General features: G+C 40.5%; 2 protein-coding genes across 2 annotated transcripts; one reads left to right on the forward strand and one right to left on the reverse strand.

Annotated features, from left to right (window-relative positions):
* Nucleotides 1-1,750: 1,750 nt before the first annotated feature.
* On the reverse strand, nt 1,751-10,492 carry cyp17a1 (cytochrome P450, family 17, subfamily A, polypeptide 1). The gene is made up of 8 exons (XM_030725479.1): nt 10,127-10,492; nt 9,914-10,052; nt 6,151-6,386; nt 5,786-5,872; nt 5,286-5,504; nt 4,308-4,477; nt 3,526-3,629; nt 1,751-2,769 (listed from the first exon to the last, which is right to left on the reverse strand). The coding sequence occupies exons 1-8, from the start codon at nt 10,439-10,441 to the stop codon at nt 2,489-2,491; spliced, it is 1,551 nt and encodes a 516-aa protein (XP_030581339.1). The 5' UTR covers nt 10,442-10,492; the 3' UTR covers nt 1,751-2,488.
* Nucleotides 10,493-11,253: 761 nt separating this feature from the next.
* On the forward strand, nt 11,254-16,355 carry borcs7 (BLOC-1 related complex subunit 7). Its single transcript, XM_030725461.1, has 5 exons — nt 11,254-11,400; nt 15,196-15,258; nt 15,836-15,879; nt 15,992-16,012; nt 16,113-16,355. Exons 1-5 carry the CDS (start codon nt 11,269-11,271, stop codon nt 16,162-16,164), a joined length of 312 nt encoding a protein of 103 aa, XP_030581321.1. The 5' UTR covers nt 11,254-11,268; the 3' UTR covers nt 16,165-16,355.
* The last annotated feature ends 1,996 nt before the right edge of the window (nt 16,356-18,351 follow it).

The following is an 18,351-nucleotide window of genomic DNA, read 5'->3' on the forward strand; positions in this document are numbered from 1 at the left end:
TTAAAATAAATGTGCTGCCATTTTGTGCCATTGCAGCTGTACTGTGTGAATCTGTGCCGAAATCTTTTTATTATAGTCTGATATTTGTGCCTTTTGCCTTCATTCACACTGGGCAGAGGACGGACTGAAGATTTTGCTGGTTTTGCCACAAAACAAAATATTTATAAATTTGTTAAAAAGTAGGTAAATTAGTATATTTACATCTTTTGAAAGAAAAAAAGGCACCTCACATTGTCTGTAAAATGAAATTACTGAACTTTACCATAACATCCAGATAAAAAATGCTCTTTTTTATAAGAAAAGTGTCCAGGCAGATTTAGAGGGTTTTGCATCTGAATGCTTCATGTTTCTATATTCATTTAAAAAACAAAAATGCCTTCTGAAAAGTAGATTGTGCAGAGATAAACTCTATGCTCTCATGTAACATTTTATTGTTTCCTGTGCTGGAATTGGAATGTCATTCAGACTGGAGACGTGTAGTTAGATGGTAACAAAGAGAGGAAAAGTAGTCAGAACTGAGGGGATTACACTATCAGAAGGCAGCATTGCAGACACTGAGGACAGCTACAAGTAGCTTGGAATCCCACAGGCAAATGGGAACCATGAAGAGACCGCTAGGAAAGCTGTAACCTCCAAGTACCTGCAGAGAGTAAGGCAAGTCCTGAAGAGTCAGCTGAATGGGAAGAACAAGATCCGGGCAATCAACACCTACGCCCTGCCAGTTGTCAGATACCCTTCTGGGATAATAACTAGTGGTTGGCATAGTATACAGGCACATCTGTGTCAAGTATGACCTGGAAGTACCAAGGTCAAAATGGGATACGTCCCCAAGGGTGGTTGAGAATGACAGAGCAAAGATCCTGTGGGACAAACTTAGTAGTGGTGGACAAACAGAGAAAGAAAGCCGCAGTGATAGACGAGTGATGGCAACATCAAGAAGCTCAATAAACACTCAGAGCAGACAAATGCTCAGAGAAGAGCTAGAAAGGATGTGGAAGGTGAAGGTAACAGTGGTCCTCGTGGTAACACTCGGGGAAGTGACCCCCAAACTGGTAGAGTGGCTCCAGAAGATTCCAGGAACAACATCTCTGTCCAGAAGAGCGCAGTCCTGGGAACAGCTAAGATACTGTACAGGACCCTCAAGCTCCCAGACCTCTCTAGTAGAGGACCCGAGCTTGGAGGACAAAGACTGAATAATCAGGCCCCATCTTATCTCAAAGACCTCATAGTCCCATATCACCCCAACAGAGCACTTCACTCTCAGACTGCTGGCTTACTTGTGGTTCCTAGGATACTTAAGAGTAGAATGGGAGGCAGAGCCTTCAGCTTTCAGGCCCCTCTTCTGTGGAACCAGCTTCCAGCTTGGATTCAGGAGACAGACACCCTCTCTATTTTTAAGATTAGGCTTAAAACTTTCCTTTATGATAAAGCTTATAGTTAGGGCTGGATCAGGTGACCCTGAACCCTCCCTTAGTTATGCTGCTATAGGCCTAGGCTGCTGGGGGGTTCCCATAATGCACTGTTTCTTCTCATTCACCTTATTTACTTTGTTTATACTCCACTCTGCATTTAATCATAAATTATTTTTAATCTCTGGCTCTCTTCCACAGCATGTCTTTTTTCTCTCCCCTCAGCCCCCCCTCAGCAGATGACCCCCCCTCCCTGAGCCTGGTTCTGATGGAGGTTTCGTCCTGTTAAAAGGGAGTTTTTCCTTCCCACTGTCACCAAGTGCTGCTCATAGGGGGTCGTTTGACTGTTGGGTTTTCTCTGTATTATTGTAGGATCTTTACTTTGCAATACAAAGCCCCTTGAGACGACTGTTTGTTGTGATTTGGCGCTATATGAATAAAACTGAATTGAAATATTATTTACATTTGCTGGAGAAAATATCTTTCCTTTCACTGCAGTACATTTTTGTCATAGCTGTCATGTAGATACTTTTACATGACAAACATTTGAAAAGTTTATAAGATTTTCAAATGTTTGTCTTCTAAGGATCAAAATACAGCAGGTTACAGTTTTTTGGGATGTAATCATTATATGAGACATTTCCTGTTTATAGCGTTGTGTTTTAGATTTTAGCAGTAAATCTTTGATGTTGTTATTAAATTATTCATATAATCTAATATTAGACCAAAAAAACAAGTAGAAAAATATGAATCTCTGAGTATGTGGTGAACAACCAAGCTTAGAATTACATGTCAAAGTTAGAAAACAGCCTGCTTTCTTATATAGATTTTTGTCATCAGTATGTTGTGGTTTTCATGGCACAGTGACATCTGTTAGTATACAAACTGTTCATCAAAGTAGTAAACTGCTTATCAGACTTCAAATTTGATGTCATAAATAATACTTTGAACAGTTACAGGACATTGTGTTACACTTCTGAAAAATAATAATTCATGTCATATAACCAAAAAAATGTCCAGTGCACTGCTGCATGTTTGACTTCCTTCCTGGTGGTGTCTACATGGTTAAAGCCACAGGACTATTCTGCCTGGCACTTGTGTCTCTCCCAGCCTGATCTGAGTGTGGCGTTCACCTTGTACTTGGCTGGCTGGAGGACCACTCCATACTTTCCCTCCAGACTGGGCAGACTGTGGCCCGGTGGGACAGAGAGGGTGAAGCGCTGTAGGATCCAGGACAGGAAGAGAAAGAGCTCCATCTTGGCCAAGGCCTCACCTAGACATACTCTAAGCCCGGCTCCAAAGGGCAGGTAGCTGGATGATGGGATTGTCAGTCCCGTCCCTTCACTGTTCAAGAATCGGCCTGCAGAGCAGCAACAGCAGGTTTCATCTGACCAGCTGTGATGATCACAGAAACTAGAAGAACTCTCAGATCCATCCTTTACAGATATTTTCTGCATAGTAGTATCTAGTATTCATGAGATTAGTTTTTATTTGTCCAGAATTTCCCTGACCCTACAACAATGGAGGTGAATAAAACTGGAACAATATTCATTTCCAGAATCAATATCCTCATAAAGTGTGACCAAACTTGTGGCCCGTGGGCCACATACGGCCCCACCCCCTTCTGGTCCGTGAATTGATGTCAAAAATAACATATAATTTGGCCCTTTAAGTTACTTTTTTGACATTTCGCTTAACCCTCTTAATTGGAAGGGAAGGTGAAATGTCAAAACAGTTTAAGGGCCAAATTGTATGTTATTTTTTACATCAATTCGCGGACCGGAATTAGGGGCGGGGCCAGAAGCGGCCCATGGGCCGAGTTTGGGCACCCCTCATCTAGAACATTTTTTTTTCTTTTCCTGGTGAGACGCATCAGTGTTGCTGCTTTGGACTATCAATCGGAGGAAGTTTTCATCCAAATTTAAAACATGCTGGGATTCCAAATTGCGTTAGAGCATTCATCCCAGTATAATCTAAATGGCTCAGACAATGAAAGCCGCCAGAGACAACCAGTTCAGTAAAAAGTAGACCAGGAAACACCAGACGAGGCCTCTATTTGTCAGTGTATAATTTTCCATAATTGAACATGAAACTCTGGACAGATGTTTCCTCTTACCAGGGTCAAAGAGCTCTGGGTTCTTCCACTCCTTATCATCATGGTGCAGAGACCACAAGTTGATAATGACTCGGGCTCCTTTTCTCACTGTGAAATCTCCGATGCTGCAGAGAACACGGAGAGGTTTGTTGTTGGTTTGAAAAGCTTACTTGTGCATTTGATCAATATCTTTTTAAATATTAATTCAGAAGCAAAGTATTCCAGAATCAGTCCTGTTTATCAGGACAGTGGGCTGGCTTTAGCTCAGGTAGAGCAGGTCATCTACTAATCGGAAGGTTGGTGGTTCAATTCCTGGCTGCTCCAGTCTGCATGTCAAAGTATCCTTGGGCAAGATACTGAAGCCCAAGTTGCTGGATGTGTGTGAATGTTAGGTAGAAAGCACTTAGCCATAGAAAGAAGTGCTTGTGTGAATGAGGCATGTTGTATAAAGCGCTCTATAAGAACCAGTCCATTCACCATTTACAGAGCAGAGAGCTTCCTGTCCTAATGAGGATCCTGGTCACTTTTCCATTAAAGCTGCAAAGGAGTCCCAGTAAACAACTGACACCTACAAGATTATTCCATGTTCTCGTAGGATGCTCTTATGTATTGTGGGAGATATAATTTATGTTTGAGTGAAGCTGTGATGAATGTAAAAAAGTTAAATATGTCATCTTAAGAGCCTGATGAAGCCAGCAATGTGATGTATCCTGTTTCTGGTCTGGTTTTATTACGCATCTGTATTGTTTATCAAGGGTGAATGGCAGCTGAACTCAGTGAGCATCAACATTTCTTCACTGTACCTGGTATCACAGAGCGCCACATGGGGGATGAGCAGGGGTGCCACAGGGCGGATCCGCAACACCTCCCTAATGGTGGCCTCCAGGTAGGGCAGATTGCCTCTGTCAGTGAGTTGGGGGGTCCGGCTGTCACCTACCTTCCTGTCCAGTTCATGCTGGATACGGCTCTGCACCTGATCATGCACAGATACAGTCCAGTCAGAAATACATATCTTTCTCTTATGCATCAGGATTTAAAAAACGTTTATTTTATTTATTTAGCACCAAATCACAACAACAGTCGCCTCAAGGTGCTTTATACTGTAAGTAAAGACTATACAATAATATGTAAATATAAAATATTATTTCCAACCTCTACTGGGGAGTGAGCACTTTTGAAGGAAAAAGCAGTATGACATGTAAATAAAGACATCATGACACTGTGGTTATGTGGTATGTGCCTTATTAATTTCAGCTGTGCTTATAAACTGCATAGTTTAAGACAGTTTCATACAGCTTTTGTGTCATCAGATTTTACCAGTGAGATTATTAATGACTGTGTGTGTTGATGATGTTGCACATGTAACCCAAATGTTTCTGTGTTACTGAGCATCATTATTTTCATGGAAATCAAAACAGTCTATAAATGAAGGCACTCATGCAGCAACCATGCTGACATGTTAAAACCTCATCAAAAAAGAGAAGGCGATGTAATCTGTAAGGCCTAAACTATGGACATAAAATAAATCAGTAAAATAATTTTCTCTGTGAGAAATGATCCATTTAGTGGACTACATGAGGAACCTCAGGCTGAATAAATCAGATGGTACGTGCTTTCAAAGGAAAGACAGGTGCTACCTACATTCAGAGTGTTAAACATGTTACAGTTACTTTCCATCTGCCAATCAGACAGGAGAGAGTCTCTTTTCATTGGCCATATCAGAAATCTTTTACACCTATCCCACCCACCTGTTGGGAACACTGCTGCTGGTCAGGCCTTACCTCTGGGTGATGGATGAGGTACGTGATGGCCCATTTGAGCACAGTGGTAGTGGTTTCCACACCAGCACCAAAGATGTCTCCCACTGTCATAAGAAGGTGGTCATCACTCAGGCCCACAGACTCTACACTGATCTCTGCTGTGTTGTTGTTCTCTGTGCTGCGTTTGGCTCTCAGCAGGGCATCTATCAGGTCTCTCTGCACATGATCGTTGTAATCTGCCTGGGATGGGCCAACATGTCAGTGTACAGGACACACACTGTCCTCCATTTCAGAGCTTTGCATTTAGTAAGTAGAACAACTTAATGTGACTGTAGTAAAGTGTGTCCCTGTGTTATAATATTGGCTTCTCAGGTAAACTCAGCATAAATATTGCTCAGTAGAGCAATATCTTAAATAATAAGCAGAAACTCAAAATACATTACAGATGATCATTTTAGCATTGTTGCCTATGTCTATTTTAGATAAAGATAGCACAGTTATGTGGGTTATTAGAGGATTACCTTGTGTTCATCGTATTTCCTAAGTAGAAGTTTGTCTCGGATTGAAACACACTGCTTTAGGAGACTGAGGTCTGCATTAGGAAAGATCTGTGATAAAGAGACAGCACTGACTTGTTACACACATAACCAAACCTACACAGTATGACAAGCACAACACAATCTTTATGAACATCATTTCTCATCTGTTAAATATGGATCTAGAGTTGAGTTGGATCATGTTATAAACATTATAAACATATGCTGCAAATTAGTGTGGATGAGTAATTTTTAAATTGGTAAAGCGAGTGGCTACTGGTCATAATCACAAAACAAAACAATATTTTTGTCTTTCTGTTTATTCTGCTCAGAGTGTTCGTGTTGCTTACCTGCAGCCAGGGGAAGATGTCCACCAGGCTGTCTTTAGCTACAGTGTCCACGATGCCCTGGCTGTAGCGCAACATGGCCTCAAACTCTGGGTCCCCTCGGCAGTAAGAGGAGTTGAAGCAGAGAGAACAGATAACGTTGGTCACAGCCCGAGTCAGTTCAGGAGCCAGATCCAGGGCCAGTCCGAACGCTGCTGCCTCAGACATCGTGGAGCACAGAGACTGGGCCTGTGCACAGACTGAGCAAGACAAAGGCAATATTACCTTACATGTTTATCATACTCACTCTATAAAATTTAAGTCTTTACTTAGTCACTGAGCTAAGAAATAAATATGAGACTTAATAGAAATAACTATTAAGTCTCATACTTATTTCTTAGCTCAGTGAGCCAGACACCCCGGCTCAAAATGTATGAAAAATATAGAATATTACCAGCATTTATTTTGAGCTGTAACACCGTACTGTGATAGAAATAAAGTATTCACAATAATGCAAATACTTTTCCCATGGCAGAGCCTTCAGCTTTCAGGCCCCTCTTCTGTGGAACCAGCTCCCAGTTTGGATTCAGGAGACAGACACCCTCTCTATTTTTAAGATTAGGCTTTAACTTTTCTTATAGCTGGGGCTGGATCAGGTTGTTGGGGTTTCTTTCTGTTATTGTCGGGTCTTTACTTTACAATAGCAAGAGCCTTGAGGCAGCTGTTGTTGTGAATTTGTGCTATATGAATAAAACTGAATTGAATTAAAACCAGTGTGGTTGTTAGCACTGCTGCCCCACAGCAGGAAGGTCCTGTGTTTGAATCCATCATCTGGTCTCTCTGTGTGGAGTTTGCATGTTCTCCCCGTGTCTGTGTGGGTTCTCCAGCTTCCTCCCACAGTCCAAAGATATGCAGTCAGTGGGGTTAGGTTAACTGGTGATTCTAAATTGGTCATGGGTGCGAATATGAGTGTGAATGATTGTCTCTCTGGTCCTATGACAGGCTGGCAACCTGTACAGGGTGTACCCCGCCTCTCACCCCATGGCAGCTGGGATAGACTCCACCCCCCCACCCCTTAATTGGATAAGTGGGAGAAAATGGATGGGTGGATTAAAACCTTTATTATTATTATTATTAATATTATTATTATTGTCATAGAGTAGAATGATGAATAATTATGTAAAAACAGGTACTTTCTACTAGTTAAACTGAGAAGAAGCAGTGATTTTCATGGGTCTTATGAGACTCTTCAAAATGTTCTTTGCAGTTACAAATCTGAAAATCAGTTTTCATAATTGCATCAGCACTCACCCTATGCAAGCATAGCAATGACAATGTTTTGTGTACACTTAAATATATATATATATATATATATATATATATTCAATTCAATTCAATTCAATTTTATTTATATAGCACCAAATCACAACAAACAGTCGCCTCAAGGCGCTTTGTATTGTAAAGTAAAGACCCTACAATAATACAGAGAAAACCCAACAGTCAGAACGACCCCCTATGAGCAGCACTTGGTGACAGTGGAAAGGAAAAACTCCCTTTAACAGGAAGAAACCTCCAGCAGAACCAGGCTCAGGGAGTATATATATATATATATATATATATATATATATATATATATATATATATATATATATATTAGGGGTGGGACTTTAACGCGTTAATTTCGATTAATTAATTACGGGGAAATTAACGCGTTAAAAATTTTAACGCATTTTAATGGCACTTTGCACCGTGGAACGTTTCTCAGTGCGCGAGTTCCCGGCATACAGATTATATCGACGCACAATGTCCAAATTAGGGGCCGAATCCTGCGAAGGACCCGGCCCACGTCTTTCGCAGCCCACGAACACCACAAAGGCCGGAAGTGAGCGGCTAGCCTTCATATCAGCGTCACCTCTGCGTAGCTCATGTCGCCTAGCAACGTGAGTGCGAAGCACAGCTGTGTAAAAACAGCTGTTTAAACGGAGAAAGAACTTTTTCTCCTTTTTGTGGTTTAATTTTAAGTCTTTAATTCAAAATAAGCTGTTAAAACAAGCATAACAACATCAAGGAATACAGCTGAGCGAATGATTAATTTCCAACTATAACAAGTGAGACATTAATGTTGAATAAAACTATCCAGTTATGATGCTTAACTTTAATTTCAGGAGTTTGCTTATCACAGGAGCACTTCCACCCTTCATTGGTCTGTGTAGCAGACTGGTGGGAAAATAAACAACATTTTGAAGTTTAAGCTTATGTATATTGATTTATTCATCAACCAAACTTAAATTAATATTTATCATGTTAAATATTGAAATGCGATTAAAATGCGATTAATTTCGATTAATTAATTACAAAGCTTGTAATTAATTCGATTAATTTTTTTAATCGAGTCCCACCCCTAATATATATATATATATATATATATATATATATATATATATATATATATATATATATATATATATATATATTAGGGCTGGGACTTTAACGCGTTAATTTCGATTACGGGGAAATTAACGAATTAAAAATTTTAACGCACTTTGCACCGTGGAACATTTCTCAGTGCACTCGTTCCCGGCATACAGATTATATCGACGCACAATGTCCAAATTCAGGGGCCGCATCCTGCGAAGGACCCGGCCCACGTACTTCAGAGCCCACGAAGACCGCAAAGGGAGCACGTGAGCGGCTAGCCTTCATATCAGCGTCACCTGTCCTCACCTGTAGCTCATGTCGCCTAGCAACCGTGAGTGTGAAGCACAGCTGTGTAAACGCAGCTGGTTAAACAGAGAACGAACTTTTTCTCCTTTTTGTGGTTTAATTTTAATTATTTTATTCAAAATAAGCTGTTAAAACAAGCATAACGCATTTCAACATCAAGGAATACAGCTGAGAGAATGATTAATTTCCAACTATATTAAGTGAGACATTAATGTTGAATAAAACTATCCAGTTATGATGCTTAACTTTAATTTCAGGAGTTTATCACAGGAGCACTTCCACCCTTCATTGGTCTGTGTAGTAGACTGGTGGGAAAATAAACAAGATTTTGAAGTTTAAGCTTATGTATATTGATTCATTCATCAACTAAACTTAAATTAATATTTCTCATGTCAAATATTGAAATGCGATTAAAATGCGATTAATTTTGATTAATTAATTACAAAGCTTGTAATTAATTCGATTAATTTTTTTAATCGAGTCCCACCCCTAATATATATATATATATATATATATATATATATATATATATATATATATATATATATATATATATATAAAAGGACATAAGAAAAGTCTTTCTATAATCCAGCAAAATATCTTGAATCAATATGTCATCCTCATATTTCTGTTAAAGCCAACTATCCTGCAGTGAAATGATTGTGCACTCTCAGATGTCCTTTCCTTAATCTTTTTTAATGAAAAAGATTAAGTCCTACTTGTGTCCAAGTAGGACTTCTACTTGGACACAAGAAGCAATTCAATTCTATTCTATTTATATAACGCCAAATCACAACAAACAGTGGCCTCAGGGCACTTTATGTTGTGAGGTAAAGACCCTACAATAATTACAAAGTGAATATGACCTATAGTTATTCACTGACATTAACTTCAGCTGAGCTACGTCTCCCTGTGTATCGCTTTAAATGAGTGTGTCTGCTTGTTGTCTGTGCTGATCACATGCAGTCTGAAGTTGGAACACTGATGCTTCTCAGTCGAGACGGTGTGTATAACCCCTATGTTATATAAGAGAAATCATACTGAAAGAGTGAACTGTACTCACTGATTTTCTCAATGGAGGCAGAACCTTCTCCGAACATGCACAGAGCTCCATGGACTATCTTTCTGTGGAACTTCCAGGTAGCACTGTAGTCTCCAAATGCAATGTCCTTCCCACCTCTGGTCAGAACATCTGTGGTTACCTTCATCACACACAAGACATGAATGAAAAACAAACAAAAAACAAAACCAAACATTTAACAAGAGTTATACCCACAGTTCTGGGTCTTCCTGCAAATGTCTTTCCCTTCTTCAGCAAGACTTCTTTGGCGTGCACGTGCTGGTTGATGACAATTACATTGTGGGAGCCCATCATCAGTGAGTATGTATGTCCATATTTGACCTGCAGTTCTTTGAAAAGCACGTGAGGAGGGGATGGGCTTTGCAGGCTCAGCAGACTGCCAATTAATGGTAGTGCAGGGAGGCAGGGAAGCTCCCCAGGGCCACGTGCACACATCCTGAACTTAAACTGTAGTGCTAACAAAGTTAGGCTGACAGCCATGAACACACACAGACACAAAAACCAAGCCATATCCCTGACAGAGGGGTTTGGTTCAACAGAGCCCGGGCATGCCAGAAAATAGCTGTGCAAGGTCTCCCAACTGTTGCAGGGCCCTGCTTTTATAGAACAACTTCAAGGCCAAATCCTTGAATATTTCAGACTGTGACAATTCAGACAAGATAAGATGATACTGAATCCTTGCAGATTTACATGAAAATGTTCACAAGATACTATAAACGTAGGTAATTTTAGTGTCAAAGACCAGCTTACTTGAGTATTCAGTTTCCTGCTCAAATGACAGAGAATATACACACAAGTGAGAGCAGTTTACAAAGGATCAGACATGCACAACTGCACAGCACTTCACAAAGAAGTTCCAGTTAGCTCAATCCAGAACAGCTGACCAAATCACAGCAGATTAATAAGCAGTAGCATCAATAAAGAGCTGAAAGTGTTACTTTGTGGCATTTCTAGTTTAACTTGCAGTCGGAGGTATATGATCTGAATACACCACTGGTGTAAAAGTCCCCAAATTTTTATTGTGGTTGTTCCAGTTTAATCTGCTTCACAAATCCCAAAGTCACTAATATAAAGTGTTCCAGTTTTCAGAGGCACGTTTAACAGTAAATGTTATGATGTCCTATAAACAAAACAATAATACACAGACACCTTCATCAACAGAGCAGATAATGTAAACAATAAAATAGATAGATGAATAGACGGAATTTAACACTCTGCATGCACGTGAGAAAGAACCACAGACTCTATGTCTATAATGAAAAACTATTATGAATCTAATGAACTCGTTTCTGTGTATTTTGCCCTTTCCCGCGCGCCGTAGCTAGCCAAAACAGAAAATGGCTTCAACAGATTCCCACCCGCGGTTTGGCCAGTCTGTAAAAGGCTTATTATCCGATAAAGTGGGCTCCTGTAGCGGGGATGTTATCGCTTTGACCCGCCAGGTGCTAAAAGGATCCCGCAGTCAGGAGGTAACGCCACATATGTTATTTTAAGTCAAATTATAGTTGTTCTGACATCTGCTTTCGGTGCTAATGCAGTGCACCCTGTTAGCTAATGCTAATAATCTACACGGAAACACTACCAGAACGGACATTTTTAAAACTGTATTTTAGGAACATTTTGTATAACTGGCCATTGACACTATCGGCAGAAAGTTAAGCTTCAGGTTATTTTCGTGAACCTGATAACTGGTAATGTAGGCTAGAAGGATTGAGCCCTTTACTTTTAATACTTGACAAAGACAGTATATTAAAGGACATCAGAACGCTCCTGCTGGCATAATGCAGCCTTATAGGCACTGATGAAATGGAAAGCTGTAACTGATGTCATTGTAGCTTAAACGACGAAAGAAAACGAAATGTTCCGACGACTGGAGTTCGTGTTATGGCGGCAGGTGTTCCAGATTAATTGATTTTCATGTTAACCGGTAATATTTGTGTACAGGCAACAATGTTTTTTGAAAAAATAAATGTTTTTAATAAAGCCTACTGATCAGACTCATACCTGAGTAATATAATTCCCAGGTCCTTAATACACCACCAATCCTGCTCTCCCTCCTATAGGCTGTATGTGGGTATTATATGTATATGTATATCAGCCTCATAAAACTTGATGATTTAAGGAACAGGCCTGTATTATGACAGTGGTGACAGTCACAACAGACATGTGGTATTAGTTTGTATAAAATAAGAAAATGTGCTCAATCTTTCATCATCTCAGTCCAGCTGCAGGATTTGTTCAGCATCACATCCAACATATTTGATTTGAAATTGATAGCCGTGTGGCAGCATATGAGCATGTGAGACACATGAGGCTCATGTGCTGAACTCAGTGTCTTAAAACAAAGCTTAGTGGAAGCTTAGTGGTCCATATGGAAATAATTTACAGGACATTTATTGTCCTGTATGTGCTCAGACTTTGAAGGAACACTCCATAACCAGTCTGAATTTATTCAGTGATTATCTGTAGAAAATGACAGTGAATACCTTATTATACTGTGTGCTTATGGCTCACCATGTGGGGTAGTTTGAAGGCTATTTTGGCCAACAGTGTGAATTCTGTTTTTGGAGACTTCCTTACTGACACTTCATATTGTCTTAATGAAATGTTAATGTAAACTAAACAGATATATTTTAAAATTTCTGTTTTTGCTAAAATGTTCATAAATGCGACAGCTCTGTTGCTACAAACATCCAGAGTTTGTTATGATGAGTTGAAATGTTGACAGAAAGCACCAGACAAGAGAAGCAGTTAATCTAGAACGACAGCAGCCAGGATGCGCGTAGAAACTTAAACGAGTTATGAATAAACTTAAAGGTAGTTGTATTCCTACAAGAAGCACATACTCTGAAAGATGACCGTAAAAGGCTCAGGAAGAAATGTCAGGGGATCGTCACAGTCCTCATAATAACCCTCGTTCCAAAGTCAGCTGTAAGTAACAAATGTTAAAAAAAAAAAGGTGGTTTAAGAGAATATTGTTACATTTATTTCTTTGATTGTTCTCTGGACAACATGTTATGGGGGATTTCTAATCTGCACATTGGATCACCCTATGGAAGGTTTACTTATTAAAATGAGTCATAACAGATGTGAAACAATTATTTTGTGAGCTGTTCAAAATTTTTTTCTTAGACATGGAGAAAACTTAAGCTTCAGCTGGGCTGGCTGTGGCTCAGGAGGCAGAGCAGGTCACCTATCCACTTATTGGAAGGTTGGTAGTTCGATTCCTGGCTGCTTCACTCTGCATGCCAAAGTGTCCTTGGGCAAGATATTGAACCCCGAGTTGCTCCCGATGTGTTCATCGGAGTGTGAATGTTTGATAGGAAGCCTTCAGATGTAGAAAAATGTGCTTGTTTGAGTCTGTGAGTATAAATGTGTGAGAGTAGAAAAGCAGTTTGTAAGAACTTGTCTGTATACAATTAAACCAGACTTATTCATGTCAAAGCACTATATGAACATAATCACTTTATCTGCCTTGCATTTACATCTGCAGACAGTGTAGACTCTGGTAAATGTTACATGCAGGTCTTTGGACTGAGGAAAGAGGCTGGAGTTCCTGCACAGGGAGAACACACAAACTCTAGTGGCGAGTCTTGGCACACAGTAGTTATTTCAGTAATGCCTCCCATGACTCTACAATACACTGTTCGCTGTGGTGGAATTGACCTTTCTGAATAAAAAATATCACAATAAAACATTCAAAGATTTTAACAGCTTTAATACAGAAATCATCAACACAAAAGTTACAGTAGGAGTCCTGAGTCAAAGCAGACTGTTAACTGTGTTTAGCTAAACAGGGACAGCTGACAGGCATAATTGGCACCTCAGGCACACACACAGATTACACAGCACACACACACATATATCTGACTAACCTATGCTTTAAGATGATTTTTGGAATACATTATTGAACAAAGTACAAGTACACATTGATTCTGCATAGTAGGTGAAGGTCATCTAGGTATTTTCCATTACAGCAACAATGTTATTCAGCTCATGCACCGTTGTTGATGACAGGTCTGTGATTGATTTAACACATGGATGTGTCAGCTTTTAATTTTTTTACAAAGGTACCCAACAGATTATTTTATTTTATTTTTTTTGAAAATCAAAAAAGTATTTATGGAATTAATATTGAAAAATAAGGAAGCCAGGCTTTAAATGTTTAGGGTTAAAATGTCTGAAGTTATTATTGTATCTTTGGTCTGCACAGCTGAGGTCTGTGGTAAAATATGCTGCTCAAATGAATGAAAGGAGCATCAGTCAGTAAACCTCTGGGATACTGATGGGGTCAGTAAGTATCAGAGGGGGTGTGTTCATAAGTTTCAGCTGCTTTGGTGTTCATCAAATTACCATCAGGTGCACTAGAGGGGCAACAATGAGACACTCCCCCAAACAGGAGTGGTTTCACAGGTGGAGGACACTCACATTTTCCCCTCCTCATCTTTTCTGACTGGTTTTCACTAGTTCTGCATTTGGCTAGGGTCAGAGTCACTGCTGGTAGCATGAGGCCATAACTGGACCCTACAGAGGCTGCACAGGTAGTCCAACTCCTCCATGATGGCACATCAATATGTGCCACTGGCAGAAGGTTTGCTGTGTCTCCCAGCACAGCCTCAGAGCATGGAGGAGACTCCAGGAGACAGACAGTTACTGTAGGAGAGCTGGACAGGAGAAGGTCCTTAACCCATCAGCAGGACCGGGATCTGCTCCTGAGTGAACCTCAGCATTGTTAAGATAAAAGACAGAACAAATGCTCTGCACTGGATAAGACTGTTCAGTTTTATTTATATAGCACCAAATCACAACAACAGTTATCTTAAGGTGCTTTATATTGTAAGGTAAAGAAGAATAATACCCAGATGACCCCATCGGCAAGCACTAGGCAACAGTCTATCAGTTTATCTTGATCTGTACATTTTCCCAAGGAAGGCATAGTTTTACATGGGAGGCCACTTATGCACAGTCACGGGGGGGCTGGAGCATAACTCTGCTGTCATAGGGAGAGAGGCTGTACACCCTGGATCTGTCACAGGACTAAATAAGTACTTAAATTGTTTGTTTTTTTTTTTGTTTTCTGAAATTACAGTTACTATTAATGTTTTTGAGTCTTTTCAACTATAATGAGCTTCAGTTTGCTGTCTCTGTGTTATATGTGGTATTAAAGTTCTCTGGCAGAAGAAACAGCTGTCAGATGTCACCATGCGGATGAAGATTTATTTTAGGTACACTGATTAAATAATAGCTGCTAATGTCTCTTTCAGCTTCTCGGTCAAGCAGCACGGAACATGGTCATTCAAGAGGATGCCATCCTGCACTCGGAGGATGTAAGTACTGATATAAGTCATCCAAATACCCCTCTGATTATATCGAGTGTAGGATGACAAAATACCTTCTTCAGTACTGGGGAAAGAAAATCCTCAGAACGATTTCACAAAGATCGTTTAGTGGTCCCTGAGTGCTTCACGAGGTGCAGTCCAAAGGTTTGAGACCCTTCCTGTTGTGCGCAGAGCTCAAAGTGCAGTTTTCAGTGGAAGGAGCCGAGTCAGACGAGCTTACTCCTCTTCCTGTTTCCACTCTGCATTTTTTTAAAAACCTTTGGTCGAACCGGCACAGCCGTACCTCCACCCATCCTGATCACCACATTTGGCTTGCTGTGACACCACCCTCTTCCCCAAAAGAAGAATCAGAATGAACAGTCATTGTTTTTACATAGTAGAGGAGATCCAGTGTGCATCGCCAGTGGTGCTTGATGTGATCACAGAACTTGTACTGTAGGATCAGCAGGAGTTACAGTTTGGGGTGTGAAACCCTTTTGATTTATTGTTGGTCTTTATGAGAGGAAACGTTCTCTGCTTCTGTTTTTATTATCCAAAGGATTCATTGTCACCTTCTGTCTTTCAGAGTCTGAGAAAAATGTCTATTATTACCACACATTTACAATACCAGTAAGTAGCACTCATCTGTTTAATATGTAGATGTATGAAAGTCATTGACTTTTGCTCAAACTGTGGAAGTGGTTTCTGAACAAGTCTCCTTGTGTCTCTGTCTGTGACTAAGGCAGGAGGCCATCCAGAAGAAGTAAGTCTAAACACAACACTCTTTATGCTTTCGAGGAAGCTGATGATATTCCTCAGTAGTAAACTGTAACACTGCTGTGTTCTGTTACTCCATCTTCCAGTGTGGAGCACTCTAAAAACCTGCAGGACCAGCTGAGACACCTGTTGAAGTGATGGAGAGGCAGGAGGTGATGAGCTGAAGAGGACACGTCTGGAGACTGCTGTGTTTACGCTGTCTCAGCATCACAGTGCACTGCTGGACTGCTCTTTCACCACTTAGTGGAGTCCATCTCTGCATCAGTGACATGGCACACTCAACCTAACATGTTTTTTAATTTATTAAATAAACCATATTGCCAAAAGTATTCACTCAGCCATCCAAATCATTGAATTCAAATGAGGTGTGTAGCACGTGGAAATTGCCATCTTCCTGCAGAGTCAGTCACTATAGACCTCCAACCTTCATGTGACCTTCAGATCAGCTCAAGGACAGTGAGAGAGAGCTTCATGGAATGGGTTTCCATGGCAGCTGCATCCAACACCCCCACACAGTCTGGTGTGGGGGTGTTTTTCAGGCTCTACCCCTTAGTTCCAGTCAAAGGAACTCTTAATGCTTCAGCACACCAAGATATTGGGACAGTTTGATGCTCCAACTCTGTGGGAACAGTTTGGGGATGGCCCCTTCCTGTTCCAACATGACTGCACACCAGTGCACAAAGCAGCTCCATAAAGACATGGATGAGCCAGTTTGGTGTGGAAGAACTTGACTGGCCTGCACAGAGTCCTGACCTCAGCCTGATAGAACACCTTTGGGATGGATTAGAGCGGAGACTGTGAGCCAGGCCTTCTCTCCAACATCAGTGTCTGACCTCACAGATGTGCTTCTGGAAGAATGGTCAGAAATTCCCATAAACACTCCTAAACCTGTGGAAAGACTTCCCAGAAGAGCTGAAGCTGTTAAGCTGCAAAGAGTGGGCCCACATCATATTAAAGCCTCTGGATGTTACTCAGGTTCATGTGTGTGTGAAGGCAGAGGAGTGGATACTTTGGGCAGCATGATGTATCTTGTCACGCCACCTTGGCTTCACAGAATGCCTTGCTGTGAATCAAATTGAACAACACACAAATTGTTATGTGGTATTGGATCGTATGTACACTTCCAGCAAAGTGTATGACAATAAAATCATCAACCTTAATACAGTATAACTGCTGTAGTTTATTGTTTTTGATTAAAGAGAAAACCTGAATCCTTGAAGCCTGTGCCTGCTTGACACTGGGGGGCATTTTGGCCACAGCAAGTCCACTTGTCCCTTTAGAAGGAAAAATCCCTGCAAATGAAGTCAAAGTTGTTCTGAGTGATCAGCTTTGTGGTAGAAGTGCTCTCTTCCAGGATGTCTCCATCCATAGAGTTTTCCTTTAGTTTGTCCTGCTTAGAGGACATTTTTAGGTTTTCCTATCTTGAATAATGGAAGGTTTGCGGCATGGAGATAACTCAGGTTCATGGACAGACAGTTTAAGTAGCTGTGCTCACAGCCAGCTGTTCTGCATTAGAGCAAATTCCACTCAGGAAACACTTCAGCACAAAACACACACAGCACCACTGCAGTCTGGTAGCTGTAACACCCTCCAAAGAGCGTTTACCCGTAGCAGGAAAATCACTGCTTCTGTTAATTAGGGCTTAATGATGAAATGACAAGAAAATGCATAGAAATGTGTCGTGTTATTATCTGAAGGCCCATTGTGCATCAGAAAGCCAAACGGAGCAGCTTCTGGATGTTTTTACATATTATTGTGAACTTTAAATCTGATTTCTTTAAATCTGGCAGAAACATTCACTTGGACTAAAGGAAGTGATTAGAATATGGTGGTCATAGGTCAAAGGCCAGCTTCATTAGAATTCCTTAAAAGCCTTCATATTGCACTGAAAACTAAGTGTGGTTTGGGATTTTACTGAGTGCATTCTTGTTATTTTTCAAGTATGAGAGATGGAATTTGGAACAAGATAAAAATTCACCTCGCTTCAGTTTGACTAATGATTATGGAAAGGTTTAGCAGGGACGTAAGAGTCCACAGGTCATGTGGTTCAGGGATGGAGAAGATGCTGATGATCACCTGCTGACTTCTTCTTTGGTGATTTCAGCTGACCTGGCTGCCTCGGTGTGCTTAAATTTAAAAGCTCCCATGATGAACCAGAGATGTACAGGAGCCCTAACAATTTTAATTAATTATTTTAATCATTTTATATATATTCAAAATATCCACATGCCAGGCTGCAATCTGCAGCCTCAAGTGAGCAAAAATGAAATTGTGTTGAAAGGCTTTATTAAAACCAATCTCAGAGCTGAGAGAATGTTTTTGTCT

Source organism: Archocentrus centrarchus, unplaced genomic scaffold (assembly GCF_007364275.1).
Source record: "Archocentrus centrarchus isolate MPI-CPG fArcCen1 unplaced genomic scaffold, fArcCen1 scaffold_55_ctg1, whole genome shotgun sequence".
In the NCBI taxonomy this organism is placed as follows: Eukaryota; Metazoa; Chordata; class Actinopteri; order Cichliformes; family Cichlidae; genus Archocentrus; species Archocentrus centrarchus.

Bases quoted from the DNA above. Each gene is read 5' to 3' on its own strand.
- borcs7 (XM_030725461.1), top strand. From the start codon at position 11,269: ATGGCTTCAACAGATTCCCACCCGCGGTTTGGCCAGTCTGTAAAAGGC. The intron at 11,401-15,195 runs GTAACGCCACAT...TGTCTCTTTCAG, and splicing joins AAGGATCCCGCAGTCAGGAG to CTTCTCGGTCAAGCAGCACG. The intron at 15,259-15,835 runs GTAAGTACTGAT...TCTGTCTTTCAG, and splicing joins CCATCCTGCACTCGGAGGAT to AGTCTGAGAAAAATGTCTAT.
- cyp17a1 (XM_030725479.1), bottom strand. From the start codon at position 10,441: ATGGCTTGGTTTTTGTGTCTGTGTGTGTTCATGGCTGTCAGCCTAACT. The intron at 4,478-5,285 runs GTAAGGCCTGAC...GTGCATGATCAG, and splicing joins ACCTCATCCATCACCCAGAG to GTGCAGAGCCGTATCCAGCA. The intron at 2,770-3,525 runs GTAAGAGGAAAC...GCTGCTCTGCAG, and splicing joins CCCAGAGCTCTTTGACCCTG to GCCGATTCTTGAACAGTGAA.